The 14728-nt window shown below is 40.3% G+C and overlaps 1 protein-coding gene across 1 annotated transcript; it reads right to left on the bottom strand.

Annotated features, from left to right (window-relative positions):
• Positions 1-280: 280 nt before the first annotated feature.
• On the bottom strand, positions 281-14401 carry GRXCR2 (glutaredoxin and cysteine rich domain containing 2). The gene is made up of 3 exons (XM_008014842.3): positions 14002-14401; positions 8262-8489; positions 281-1665 (listed from the first exon to the last, which is right to left on the bottom strand). The coding sequence occupies exons 1-3, from the start codon at positions 14353-14355 to the stop codon at positions 1483-1485; spliced, it is 765 nt and encodes a 254-aa protein (XP_008013033.3). The 5' UTR covers positions 14356-14401; the 3' UTR covers positions 281-1482.
• Between the last annotated feature and the right edge of the window lie 327 nt (positions 14402-14728).

The following is a 14728-nucleotide window of genomic DNA, read 5'->3' as shown; positions in this document are numbered from 1 at the left end:
TTGAACCCGGGAGGCAGAGGTTGCAATGAACCGAGATCGTGCCACTACACTCCAGCCTGAGCAACTGAGCAGACTCTGTCTCCCATAAAAAAAAATTTTTTAAAGCAGAATACACTCTCGACATCCCTCCTTCTGAAAAGGCAGAAGAGCCAACAGCTGTGAGAGAACATAAACCAAAGCAGGAGGTATAATGGTTAAGGACAGGAGCAAAAAAAACTGGTGAGCAATATGGTAACTCCTGAGTATGAAAGGACAGGCAAAACTATCATGGCTTCAAAAATATTTTAATCTTTTTTATTAGAAGTATTTATATTGCCTGAAAAGCATTCCATTGTTAAATTATATTAAATGCTTAAGAATAACAAACAAATCCTGATAAATTATTAAGTTATGAAATCAAAATTATTATCACAGAACGCAGCAGGTCTCAAGAGATAAATTTTGCACTGTTATTCTTAAGGGCTTGGGGAGTGGGTGTTAGAGCTACAAAAGTTCATTAACAAAAGTATGTTCTAATTTTATAACCAACCTCAAGAGGAAAGAATCATCCTTACTATGCATATTCATGGATAGTAGAAACATTACTGCTAAAAATCAGCCTTGGTTAATTTTTTTCTTTTAGAGATTTCCAGTAGGTAATCTATAAAATACCTGCAGTCCTTTATGAAGAGATCATGGCTAGGTTCTAGACTTAAAGTGGATTTATTTATTTGGTAGTAATTCAGGGGCTGGAAGAAGTTATATCATACACACATATTTGAGCACCAAATTTATCATAAATAGCTTTGACTTGGCTTATAACCTCAGTAGTTAGAGGCACGCAAAAATGTCTTATCTCCTGTTGACTTAAGAAATAGTATTGCTCACTGTCTGCATAAATATTATCCAAGCACACCGCATGGAAGAGGTTCAGGACTTTGAAAGGGAAGGCTTTTTGGCTTGCCTGTCTCCAGAATGAACATCCCATTTTGCTTGCTGTGGCCTGTTAGTTCGTTCAGCATTGGCTGTCTCTTTCCTCTTCTGCTTAATCAGAAATTCAATTTGACCAATAATCATTTGAGATGCATTATAAGCAACAAGAATTCAGTTTATCAGAAACCTGCCTTTTTTATTCCTTTATCACCACATAATTTTGCAAAATAACTCCCAACCTGATGCCTGAAGTGTACATGTATTTGTTCACTGAAGCAAGGAGAAAACTGAGCTAAGTCAAGTGAGATACACTCACACCATCCTGGAAGGATAATTTTAGAACCAGTTTCAAAGCAGACTCTAATTCGAAAATGCCCCTGCCACTCAGACCCACACAGAGATGTTACCAGCCTCACAAAATGTCACCAGATAATTGAGTTTTGCCAGCAGTGGGAGTGACTGCAGCCACTGCGGCCTCCTTGTTGGGAGAGGCAGGACGAGAAGGGGATGGTTTATTAGAAATAACTTCAGGGAGGGGTAAGATAACAGTGGACATGCAAAAGCCACGGACTATTGATTGCAAATCTGGCAAGGCTGTAGGCCATTCTCATTGCAGGCAGGGCACCTCAGGGCCCGATAGGACTCCTTAAATCTGTTGGCCAGCATCGAGAACTTGCTGCCGTGGCACAGAGAGCAGGTGGCACTGCCCGACCCTCGGCAGTGAAAACAGCTGTCCTCGGGAATATCCCCTTCCTGCAAGAAACAGGTTAGGGTTTAGTTAAAGCAGCAGTTCAAGTCTGTTGTTCACATGCAGATCAAAACAGTACTAGACTACAGCAAAGACTGGGACAGAGTAGAGGAAAATGCTTCCCATGGATGTCAGTGAGAGAGTCGGCTGGAACCCAGAACAGTCACAGCAATTTTATCAGAGAGGATTCCCCTGGTGGACATCTCTAAGATGGCATCCCCTGCCACCACACTTTGCATTCCGAGACTTCATAATCTTCATTGCCCTTGTCACTATCTCTGACCTGTTTTTTCTGTAAGCTCCATAAAGGGCAAGGACTTTATTTTCCTTATTGCCAAATAATACGAGTGAACCCTTGTAGCATGCCTGATAGGTGCCAGGTGCTGTTCTAAGAGCTTCCTATATATCATCCATCTAATCCTCACAAAATTCCAGTGAGATAGTGTAAGTATTATTATCCTTGTGTTGCAGATGGGAAAATGAGATACTGAGAAGTTGTTTGCCAATGGTCACACACACAGCTTGAAAGAGGAAGAGGTGGGTTCTTATCCCAGGGATTTGAGCACCAGAATACATGCTCCTAATGCCTATGTACACAGCCCCTCATTGTAGTTGTCCATAGTAAGTGCCCAAGAAAGACTGTTCTGTGTGACTGAGAGACTGAGTGGAGAAATGAATGAATCAATAAATGTTACAATCCTTCAGAGCTTAGCTCTGAATGCTAGCAGTACTTACATCTTTATTCTCTTGGAGAGCTAAGGCCCGATGATTAAGAGCTCTGTACTTTGGAGTTAATAGACTAGGACTGAGGCTATGTCTGCCATCAGCTGTGCAACTTGAATAGTTCCCTTAGCCTCTCCCAATCTGTTTCTTTATTTATAGAATGTGAATAATAATGCTTACCCTTCTGAGTAGCTGGAACATTAAAGAGAGAATATATATAATGCAATATTATCTGTCAGATCATAGGTTTACCATAACAGTTAGTTCACTTCTAAGCCTTGCTAACAAATCTCCAGTTATTGACTCCCACTCTCCAGAAAATGTTTCTTGGCTATTGTCTTGCTGTCCCCCTTAAAGTCATAGGAAATTGGTGATCTTGGTACTCCTTATAGACTATGAACCTTCCCAGAAATAAAGGGAGACACTAGATTGAAACCTAGCGAATCCAGTACCAAGTCCTGGCCATTTCAGCTTCTGAAAATCTCAAATCCATCCTGCTTTCTTCATCCCAGAACTACAATCCTAGCCCAATAGCCCACTGACTATGGCATGAACTGAGTGTGGACCCGTGCCTCTGGTCTTGTAGTATGTTCTCCCCACTGATGCTCATTAAGTTGCCTGCAGTATCACTGCCACATAGAAAGTACTCAGGAAACTTTTTAATGAACACTTGCCCTCCAGATAAAACCTCAGGATGAAACGCACTCTCCTTAGCTGATTTAAATTTTTTGTCACTTCTTTCATCAGGATCTTGTTCATGGACCTCTCTGTGCTTGGTCTCTAGGGACCTTTCCCCACTCCCAATGCAGCCAACTCCTACTTGTCCCCAGAAGTCAGCTTAGCAGCTCTTTCTCCAGGAAGCCTTGCCCACCCACTGCTCTGGACCAGGAGTTCCCCCACCCCCATGGCCACCTGTACTGCCCCTGGCATGACAGGTATCCCATACTCTAGTGAAAGTTCCTGTTGATTAGACAGGGAGCTCTCTGGACTTGTACCATTTCACCATCACTTCCCAAACACCTAGTGCAGTGCCTGGCACACTACTTGTGCCAAATGAATAAACAAATGAACAATGATGTCTGGAGAACCCTTCCTGTTCTTAAATTCTAGGGACCAACAAGACAGCAGGAGTCCACTGGGTAACTCTACCCAACTCATTCAGCTTTCATTTATAATGTAAGAATAAAAATAATCCCTGAAAAGGGAGGCATAAGTTTTGAAAATAGCTCCATCATGCTGCAAATTGCCTAAGAAGGTACTGAATTTTATTTATTCTAGATTTAAGGAGTGAAAGTAATTACCCAATTGACAAAAACTCAAATCATGTCTATGTACCCTTTTGTTAATATTTTATTGATTGCTACCATATTTTAGTATATTAACAGTGGAGAATTTGTTTTCTTCTCTTAAAATATTCAAAATAATACGTATTTGCAAAAATATTCTTAAAACAAATTGCCACGATTCATTTCCTGCCAAATCCATTAGGTTTTATGTTTTGTACTTCATACCAGTGAGATTTTAATAATATAAGTCCACACTGCGAGGGAAAGTACAGTAAAATCCTACCATAATGCTATACATGTGATCCAAAAATTCATTTGCATAAAATGCCAGATCAGATATTGAAAGATTAATGAAATGACCTAGTAAGCCTGATGTAGAGAATAAGAACAAGTCTTCCATCAAATTATACCTAATGTCATATAGTTCTAGGGTGCACTACATTATTAGAAGTTCCACTGGAGTTTCCATTCTTATTCTGGGTTACCACTCTCTGACCACTTACCCTCAACATGCTCTTTTTAATCATTCAGTTAGTTCAGCAAATATTTAATAAGCACCACTCTATATAAGACTTATATACTATAAGCCTCTTTCTTCCTTTCTATCTTTTAAATTATTCTCAGAAAATATTTAGTAGGATATAGAACATAGTTGCACAGCATTGCTTAGATTCTAGAACCCAACAGACCCACCAATCCACCTCTTACTAGCTCCATGACCAAGAAGTGGGGCTTGATCTTTTACTGAAGGCTCCAAGGCTTGTGTAGCCCTGAAGATGGTAACCAACGCCAACTGAGACTGCAAAATAGGGTGGTTATGGTCATGAGACTATTCAACAGATGGACCTAGATTTGACTACTGGTTGTAATGTCCTCTGGCAAGTTATTTAACCTCTCTGAGCCTCAGTTTCCCTAGCTGCAGAATGTGACTATTAATAATATCTACCTCACAGGGTTCTTGAAAGAGTTAAATGAACTATTGCATGGAGCATTGGTCATGGTGCCTAGCTATCGTGAGTCCTCAATAAATGGCAGCTATTATGATTTTGATTATGATGAGATGATTATTGCTATTATCTCAAAGTGAGATCACATAAAGCATAAAGAAGCCCAGATGATTTATGGCCTCAAATTCACTGAGCACAAAGCCAGATTTTTCCCCTTCCACCTTTTGCTGTAGCTTGATTCAATTATTCCTCTCCTCTTCTTTGATAGTTAATACAGAGGCTCAAGTCTGGCCCGGCTTTCAGCCTTGCCCTACTCTTTCATCAGATTCTCACTGCTGCCCCGTTCCACCTAACAGAACAAAGAGGCTCTTGGTCAGAAGGGGCTCCTTGATGTTCTTTGACCTTCTCTTTTGAAATAAAACTTGTCTGAGCATTTACTGCATGAGGGATTGGGCAAACAAATAGCAATTTAAAACAGAGTTTAAAGGACAGACAAGTGAAATATAACCTTTCACAGCAAACTTCTGCTGCACACCTCTGTCCTAGTTTATAGCATTACAGCTAAAAAACACAGAACTCTCCAAATTGAGCTTAAAGGTAATTGTCATATCAGGCTTACTCTTGCTTTTTTAATCAGGCCTGAAGTATGACCTGCCTTTTATCATTTCTGGTCCTCTTCTGAAAATACATGCTCCTACAACTTACAATATAGTATGATAGATAATAGAATTTAAAAATTTTATAGTGGGAAGGTAGCGCTTTGGATCAACATGTTCAGTCATCTGCCTGCTGCCAGGTTAGGTTCTTTTATAAAAAAATTTTTTTGTAAAGACAGGTCTCATTATGTTGCCCAGGCTAGTCTCGAACTCCTGGGCTCAAGGGATCCTCCCTCCTCTGCCTGGGATTACAGGCCTGAACTACCACATCCGGCCCAGGATAGGTTCTTAATAGTTCTGCATAGAAGATGAGAGAAGGTAATGGCCAAAGACTTCTTACCAGCTGGCACCTTGGTCTCAAATTCCAGTATTCTTTCCACAAACATTTAATTAATATTCACTGGTTATCTGTTATATGCCAGGCTGTATTTTTCTGATACTGGAACTACAATGTTGCACCCAGCATAAACATGGCCAGGCCTGCCCTCACGGAGACCTAATTGGTAAGAGCAAACACCAACCAAATAATCACACAAATTAAAGTAAGATTGCAACTGTGAAGAGGGGTGTAAGGTGCACTGACAGGTCAATCCTATAGGATTTTTTCCTCATGGAAGCCCGGGAAGATCCCTCTGAGGAAGTGATGCCTCTTCTGAGATCTCAGAAGCTGAAGGCAAGGTGGTAGGGAGTCTGGGGACATTCAAGGCAGAGGGGATTGGCCTCTGGTAGGAAAGAGAAAATAATACATGAGGGATGGAGATGGGGAGATGGGCAGTGTGTCTGGGGCCAAGAGCATGAGAAGAGATGTGTAAGAGATGATGCTGGAGGGGCCAATAGAGACCAGGCTACACAGAGCTTTCTAGGACAAGTAAGGAGTTTGGGATTTTATCCCAAGCAATGAAAAGACACTGAAAGCTTAGAGGGGGTGACTGATATGGTTTGGCTCTGTGTCCCTATCCAAATCTCATCTTGAATTATAATCTCCATGTGTCAAGGGGGGAACCTGGTGGAAGGTGATTGGATCATGGGGGCGGTTTCCCTCATGCTGTTCTCGTGATAAGTGAGTTCTCACCAGAGCTGGTGGTTTTAAAGCATGGTACTTTCTCAAGCACTCTCTCTCTTTCTCTCCCCTACTTCCATGTAAGCCGTGCCTTGCTTCCCCTTCACCTTCCAGCAAGATTGTAAGTTTCCTGAGGCCTCCCAGCCATCTGTAACTGTGAGTCAATGAAACCTCCTTTGTTTATATATTACTCAGTCTCAAGTACCATCTTTATAGCAATGTGAAAACGGACTAATACAGTGACAAAGGGGATGACCTAATCAGATTACATTTAAAAATATATTTTTGAGTGTGGGGGCAGGTTGGAAAGTATGTGAGTGGATGTGAGCAGAGCTTTAAGAACCTTTTGCTAGAGTCCCAGTTACTTATGCTCTAGGGGAAGGGAAGGAGAGGTAGAAAGGAAGAAAGAAAAAAGTAGATTTTAGAGAAATTGTGGAGAGGTAGATAGACTCATGATATGGGAGAAATGAGATAAGACGGAGCCTTTGGTGCCTCTTGTCTAAGGCCATCACTCAAAGCCCAGTCATGACCTTCTTGTTCTCATCATCTGAACCCTCCCAGAGTGGAGACATCACTCAAGTTCCAGAAAGCCCCTAACCCATTTTTCCGTAGCAATTCCAGGAGATTAAAGTGAATCCCACAGAAAACATCAAGTCCCAAGAGATGGAATCTAAGAGAGAGAAAATTCATTTATCCAGCTACCCAAGCTTTTAATCTTTTGGCTTAAATTCATCAAAATTGCTTCATCCACCCCCAACCTCACACTGTGAATTAATGACTATCAGCCCTCCTCCCCCAGTGTGAGCATGTCTGAGCAATGGTTTCCAGGGTGGTGTGTACACACTTCTAAGGGGTATGAGAGGAAAACATTGGAACTATTTATATTTGCTTTTTATCTACAATTAGGCAGATATTAAGCTTTATTCACATTTTTAAAAGAATTTTTATACTAACTTTTAATAAACTGGTGGACACTGACAGCCATATTAGGTTAGGCCATCACTAGACAAGTGTGGTACTCAAGGGACCCTAGAGTAAGAGTGACGTTCAAATGTTGCTGACAGTGGCGTCCAGCTCACTTGTTCACTTTCAGCACATTGCAACATATTGCAGTTTACTTGTGCCTGGTCTAGTGGATTTACAAAGGATACTCCTTAGTTTTAACTAAACTAATCTGCCAAATGGAATCATGACTTTACATAATGTCTTCCAGGAGACTGTGGATCAAGGATAACACCAATAACAGAAGAACAAGTGAACCTATAAGAAAAGATAGGGCCAGGCCGGGTGTGGTGGCTCATGCTTGTAATCCCAGCACTTTGGGGGGCCGAGGCGGGTGGATCACTTGAAGACAGGAGTTCAAGACCAGCCTGGCCAACATGGTGAAACCCTGTCTCTACTAAAAATACAAGAAAAATTAGACAGGCATGGTGGTGGATGCCTGATATCCCAGCTTCTTGGTAGGCTGAGGCAGGAGAATCACTTGAATCCAGGAGACAGAGGTTGCAGTAAGCCAAGATCATGTCATTGCAATCCAGCCTGGGCAAAAAGAGCGAAACTCCTTCTCAAAAAAAAAAAAAAAAGAAAGAAAGAAAAAAGAAAATAGGGCTGATTTTTTTTCCACCTCTAGAACCAGCTGTTCATAAACCACATTGTACAGCAAAAACAATAAATATTTAATCAAATCTAAAAAGAAGTCAGCCAAAAAATTAAAAATTTAGAGTATCTGAAATATGGACTTATAACTGCTATTGCTAACAATGTACCATTAACATATAACAAATGTTAAAATTCCTCATATCTTCAAATTTAGATATCGTAAGTATTCATATTCAAAAGGTTTTACTTAAGCAGTGCACAATCAAGCCAGCTTGGAGACCATTGCTGTAGGGCCAACTCCGAGTAGGACAGTCAAGCTCCCCAACGCACCTGTGTATACCGGTTATGGGGGAATGTGCTTTCTGCCTCCACCAAAGGTCTATCTTGCTGGTCCCTGCCTCCATAGCTTTCTTCTTTGTTCATCAGAGACTCTTCTTCAGCCCCTTCTTCCTTCTGGAGAATTTTCCTCACAAAGTCTCTCTTGTCCATTGGGGTTCGAATGATTTTCAGGTTATTAGTATAGATGATTATCTTTCCAAAATCTATAATAGGTAGGGGCTAGAGAAATGGAGAATGAGCATGGAAACTTTACCACCAATCACCAAGTAGAGGGCTGCAGAACCTGTCCAACACACCAGGAAACAGCAGAGAAGGAACTTCCACCACCCAGCATTTTTGATCCCATCAGACCCCAAAGTCACAGTTCATTCCCTGGTCTGTTTGCTCTCTCTAAAAGCCATGAAAGCCAGCTTCCTTCTTCCTGTTGATGGTGACCAATCAAAGCTGAACTACTCAGAGTATGAGAGTCTGGAGGGTAGGGGCTACAGCTTCTATTTGTACTGCATACCCCAACAGCCAATGCAGGACTAGGTACAATGAGTGTTTAATAAATACAGAGGGATACTTTTTTGTTTTATATAAATATCTCTCCAATTTTTTATCAGCATAAATAATAATATTAGTAGATACCATTTATTGGCACTATTTGTGTCTCAGGCATCATGCTAGGCATTTTACCAACATTGCCTCAGTTTCTCCCCAAACATCCCTATGAGGCAGATGCTATGGTTTCCACATTTTAAGGTGAGGAGACTGAGCCTCAGTGGGGTTAAGTGCCTCACCAAGGTGACAGAGTTACTCGGGCACTGTGACTAGAATTGAAACCCAATCTGTCATCCTAAAGCCCATATTTTTACCACCTATATCACACTATTTAAAAGTATTTCCCCCCAAAAAAAATAGGATCATAATATATACTCTGTTGCAACCTATTTTTTCATTACCTATATAATATGAAAATCGTCTGTGCCAATAAATAGACTTCTAAAGCATCATTATTAATAGCTTTTGTTCTCTTGCATGGATTTTTCATGTGTTACTTAATCATTTGCTCAGGAATAAACCTGGACAATACCACAGTGCAGAAAAGAGGACTGGAGGGTAACTGTTTAGAAATTACTTTAAATAAAAGACTGCCTGACTGCAGCATCTAAACAGATTTGGTTTATACAGTTCTGTAAGCAGAGCAGAATATTTCATGCTGAGGTATTTAGTTGTGCAGTGTGATTGTGACATACAGGAAAGTCATGTAACCTCTCAACTTTAGTTTGCTCATTTGCAAAGGGACTGACATCCAGCATCGCCACAGACAAGCTAGTAATTAAAATACAGAAATGAGTGGTAAACATGTGTTGTCCTGAGACTCTTGAGTGCCCTCCAATTACCCCAGCCTCCCCTCAGGGAGCCTCTAACATCCCTAAACCTAGCGATGTAAGAGTTCATACTTAGGAACCCACGTCTCAGTACCCTTCTCCAACACTCTATTGGCTTCTCTGCTGATTGAGCAATGTTCCTGTGTCAACTTCTGGGGGTGGGAGGTGCCATGAAAAACCTGTAAAACAGTGTTCACAAAGCTGGAGATACTATGCAGATTGTGAGTATTGTTGCCATTGTTATTTAAAATTATTCTTCTGTGGTGCATGCACAATCATACTACACAACTAAATACCTCAGCATGAAATATTCTGCCCTGCTTGTAAGACTGTATAAACCAAATCTACTTATATGCTACAGTCAAGCAGTCTTGTATTTAAGGCCCTTGTATATTCAGCCATAACCTGGCTTGAGCAAGACTTCAATATTCAGGCTCTCTTTCTTGAAACACCCATGGAGTTTGCAATAATTATTTATTAAGCCACAAGCTTCCTATCAGGTCCTATTTTCTCTCCCTTTCTTCAAGGGATCATGTAGCAGCTTCCATTTCCTATTGTTTTATGCAGGCTGGATTCTTATTTCACACTCTGGACTATCAGTTTCTGAATATCAGAAGATAAGGATGGTGGTACTTTTGGAAGGTTCCATTTCTACTTCTAGTAATAGCCAATGAGGTTCAGTTACTAGGAAGCTTTTCATTTCTAGAGCTGATTTCTTTTTTTCAAGACAAAACTCTCAATATGCTAAGAGAATCTGAGATCACCTACTCCAAACCCCTGTTTCTGAGCTGCTCAGTGAGATACCCAAGAGAGCAAGTTTATTTTTTGATGTACCCCAAAGATGGAGGGTCTCAAATCACTTTTAAGGTGTAAAAGTTTTAGTTACCCTGATAGGCAAATTCTTCCTTGTGTCTAAGGAAACTCTCTGGGTGTAATGAAAGTTCACATTATGTGGTTACATCAAATGTCAATGAGGAACACCCACTCCTACATGATAGAGGGCCAGGACAGAGCCAAGAATTTTTCATTTCCTCCTAGTGCACAGAATGTCAACCTGTGTGATTGAGCACTTGTAAATACTCTTTGTCTGTGGCAACATGCCTAGAGATTATTGATCAGGCACTATTACATCTTTCCACTGTTCTGTTTTTAAATGCAGAAATGCCTTATTGGGTACTAGAAATTCAGTGGCTTTGGAGATAGACAGACCTGAGTTTAAATTGTATTAAAATGTTATTTGACAACTGTGTGAGATTTGCAAGTTAGTTAACCCTTAGGAACTTCTGTTTTTCCAATCTGTAAAACTCTCATAGAAATCTTGTGAAGATGAAATTATGCAATATGTTTAAAGTAGGTGTTCAGTAAATGTTACCTCCCTTCCTTTTCCCTTCCATTTTCTTTGAACCTTATAAACTTCAGTTTTAATTGCTTAAAATATTTTAATTATTTATAACCTTTTCCTCTACCCATCACACAAAATTTAAAAGACTCAACATTTCTTTGATAAGAACCTGCTCGTTATTACAATGGTGGGTAACATTTGCTAAGTGCATAAAATGTGCCAGGCACAATGCTAAGAGCTTCTTATGTATTATCTTTTAAAATCATCACAACAACTCTCTTAAGCAAGTCCTCTGATTACCCTCATATCACAATGATGCCGAAGGTCAACAGGGTTAACTAGCTTGTTCAAGCTTAGGCAGTAAATGGGTAGGACTGAACATCAAGCTCAGGTTTGACTGGCATCAAAGCCCTTGTTTTTTATACATATGTATATATATAAAATATATCTATTTATCATCATGGTAATCTGTACATAACATAGAATTTACCATTTTAACCCTTTCTAAGTGTATAATTCAGTGGCATTAAGCGCATTCACATTACTGTGCAGCCATCACCACCATTCATCTCCAGAACGTTTTCTTCTTCCCAAATTGAAACTCTGTATCCATTAAACAATGACTCTTCTTCTCCCCTGCCCCCAGCCCCTGCCAACCACCATTCTGCTTGCTGTCTCTATGATTTTGACTACTCTAGGTACCTCAAATAAGTGCAATCATACAGTATTTGTGTTTTCGTGACTGGCTTATTTCATTTAGTATAACGTCTTCAAGGGTCACCCACGTTGTGCATGTGTCAAAATGTCCTTCCTTTTCAAGGCTGAATAATATTGTGTTGTATGTACAAACCACATCTTGTTTATCCATTCATCAGTCTATAGACATTTGGGTTCTTTCCACCTTTAGGCAATTGAGAATAATGCTGCTATGAACAATGGTGTACACAGATCTGTTTGAGTTCAGAGCCCTTGCTTTGAATTATTGCACTTAATTGCTACCCAATGTAGTCTCATAGCCGCTATTTACTAGGAGGTGTTTTACACTTGGATTCGTTACTGAAAAGTCATGACATTAGCTCTCATTTTCTTCTTTTTCATAAATACCACATTGACAAACGGTTCCAGGGTGTGGAGCTGCATGAATCCATCCTGGCCACTCTCATGCTCAGAAGCTGGCTATGATTGGGATGGGGAACTTGATCAGGAAACAAAGAAAACAGAGATAACGAGGCCAAGCAGGAATTGGACCTTCAACGTGGCCTCTAAAACTCATAGAGTACTGTGTTTTAACCAACGGAGCCATGCTGCCGTGGAGACTCATTTACCTAGATTTATAAATTCTATAGTCCTAGCTACCAGGGAGGCTGAGGCAGGAGGATCCCTTGAGCCCAGGAGTTTGAGTTTGCTGTGAGTTATGATCGTACCACTGCACTCCAACCAGGGTGACACAGTGAGACCCTGTCTCTAAAAAAGAAAAAAAAAGTATACATTTACATCAATGCTAAATTTAGCACATGACTTACAAAGATCAAGCAACCCAAAATGTATCTACTGTGGCATTGTATAAGGTTTGAATGAACTGTGACTTTGTGAATTCTAAATCTACAAGTAAGACATAGTTCAAAAGAAATAGTGTAAATACAAGACTAGCCAAATACCTAGGACCTAATAAGCACTCAACAAATGGTAGCTATTATTATCATGTAATAATATGGTTCTCTAAAAAAAGGAACATGCCCTAAAGAAAAACATCTGTAGAATCAGATCTGGATTCTTATTCTGACTCTGTACCCATTGATCCTGTAGTATCAGATGGATCCCTTAACAACGTGGCCCTCAATTTTTCTCATCTGCAAAATGGGAATGACCATACTTTGGCTTTTCTCCCCAAGGTTATGGTGAAGACCCAATGCCATTGATACAGACAGAGATAGCATGTGACGACACTTTATAACGCATAAGTCACCCCATTAAGATAAGAGGTCATTCATTTCAGCCCCCTTTAATATCAAAAACAAGCCTACTGTTATCTTTGGTAATTGTGAACATGGCTATAATTACCAATGCCAGTAAAGCCAGTAATACATTTGTCTGCAATAGATGCATTATCTATTCCCTTAGGAAACTAACAATAAAAATAATTCAAGAGTAATTATCTGGCTCTCACACTTTAAAGATGAGAACACATCCTGGTGTGCTATTCATTAATACCATGGATACATTACATAATTGTATTTTATCTTTTTTAAAAAGGCATTAATGGTCCCACTGACAGCATATATACATCTCCTATGAATTTTTGGATATCAGTGAATGTTTTCCAGGTTCTACCTCAAAAGAAAATCATGTATGGACTTTTGATTATCCGTGGTACTGGAAAGTAATTGAAATTCATAGATTAAACACATGTTTCAACTGAACCATTAGCTCAAACTTCTTCCCCACGTAACATGTCCTCTGGCTGATTTGCGTTTCACCATCCCTTCCCAGGACTCCAACTACCCAGAGCTTACGCTAACGAGCAACGGAAAGGAAAAATAAAGAGACAAAGTAGGCAGTAGGAGGAAGGCAATGGGGGTAAAAAACAAGACATGGATAAACTGCAAGCTGAATAATTGGCTGGAGTAAAATGAGCACTTTCAAATACTCAGCTCTTTCAGGAAACAAAAAGACTGCATAATTGTCTAAAACCGCAGTCTGACAACCTGAAAACCACTGCACCTCTATTTAATTTACATTCCAGGAAAACTCAGTCAAAGATCCAATTAAAATGTATTACCTTGGATGGAATTTGAATACTATATATGCTCATTACATTTTCCAATTAGTAGTCAACAAGCATGTTATTTTTACCCCGGAAATATTCGTCTAATAACAACTTCCCATTTGGTGCACCAGTTGCTCTTGTTGGTACCAGAGGGTGAGCAAGACACAAATCTGAACCATTTAGGCATTTCTCTAAACACATTTTAGGAAGCCCTACCCTTAAAGCCTAGGTGCCATGCACAATACCAACCTTATGATCATTTGCCTTGTAATCGTTGAACAGAGGCTGGCCGCCTGCCAAGGTGTAGGCATTACCCTCTCTAAACACACTGATCCTCTGAGCAGTCAGCTTAGGGGAGTACAGCTGGGGCCTGGGGGCTTCCCCGGGCCTGGGAGCTTCCCCAGTCCCATAAACACCATCCATTGGTTCAAGAGACTCTTGCAGAAAACTGTGAGGGTATTCCTCCTTTGGTGACTCTAATTCCTGCCCATCCTCAAAGACCTGCTTCAGTACTCGACCGCTGTAGGAGGAGGAGATTTTAAATCGTACTTTTCGGGGTTTTCCATCACTCTTCTGATTCACTTTCTTCTCGGGGTCCTCCATCTGCAGAAAGTTCACCCTGTGGTTTCCAGCCTTCCGTGTAGCCGGTGAAACTTGGGCCTCTGAGAAAAAGGCATTTTATTTTCTCTCCTCCTGCATATAATTAATTCAAGTTGTTGCTGGAGTATGGTCAGTTTACAGCAACTGACACCCATACATTAAATATTGATAGACCTTCATGAACAGGCAGGCGATTCTGGTTTGATGGAGTGGATGGAATATAAGACAAGATTTATTCTTCTCATAATCCCAAGCTCACCATGACTTCACCCCAACCCTAACTTTTCTTAACCTGAGGATGAAGAAGTTTATTTAGACTGGACATGTACCAATTCAATAAGGATCAGACGCTCAATTAGTTAACAAGTGTCTTCTT

This window comes from Chlorocebus sabaeus, chromosome 23 (assembly GCF_047675955.1).
Source record: "Chlorocebus sabaeus isolate Y175 chromosome 23, mChlSab1.0.hap1, whole genome shotgun sequence".
Taxonomy (NCBI): domain Eukaryota; kingdom Metazoa; phylum Chordata; class Mammalia; order Primates; family Cercopithecidae; genus Chlorocebus; species Chlorocebus sabaeus.
This window is presented reverse-complemented; position numbering and strand designations above follow the sequence as displayed.

What these genes read in the sequence shown, in the direction of transcription:
- GRXCR2 (XM_008014842.3), bottom strand. Translation starts at nt 14,355, where the DNA reads ATGGAGGACCCCGAGAAGAAAGTGAATCAGAAGAGTGATGGAAAACCC. An exon ending in ACAAGGCAAATGATCATAAG is followed by an intron (nt 8,490 to 14,001) that starts GTTGGTATTGTG and finishes CCATTTCTCTAG; the next exon opens with CCCCTACCTATTATAGATTT. An exon ending in CCCATAACCGGTATACACAG is followed by an intron (nt 1,666 to 8,261) that starts GTGCGTTGGGGA and finishes TGTTTCTTGCAG; the next exon opens with GAAGGGGATATTCCCGAGGA.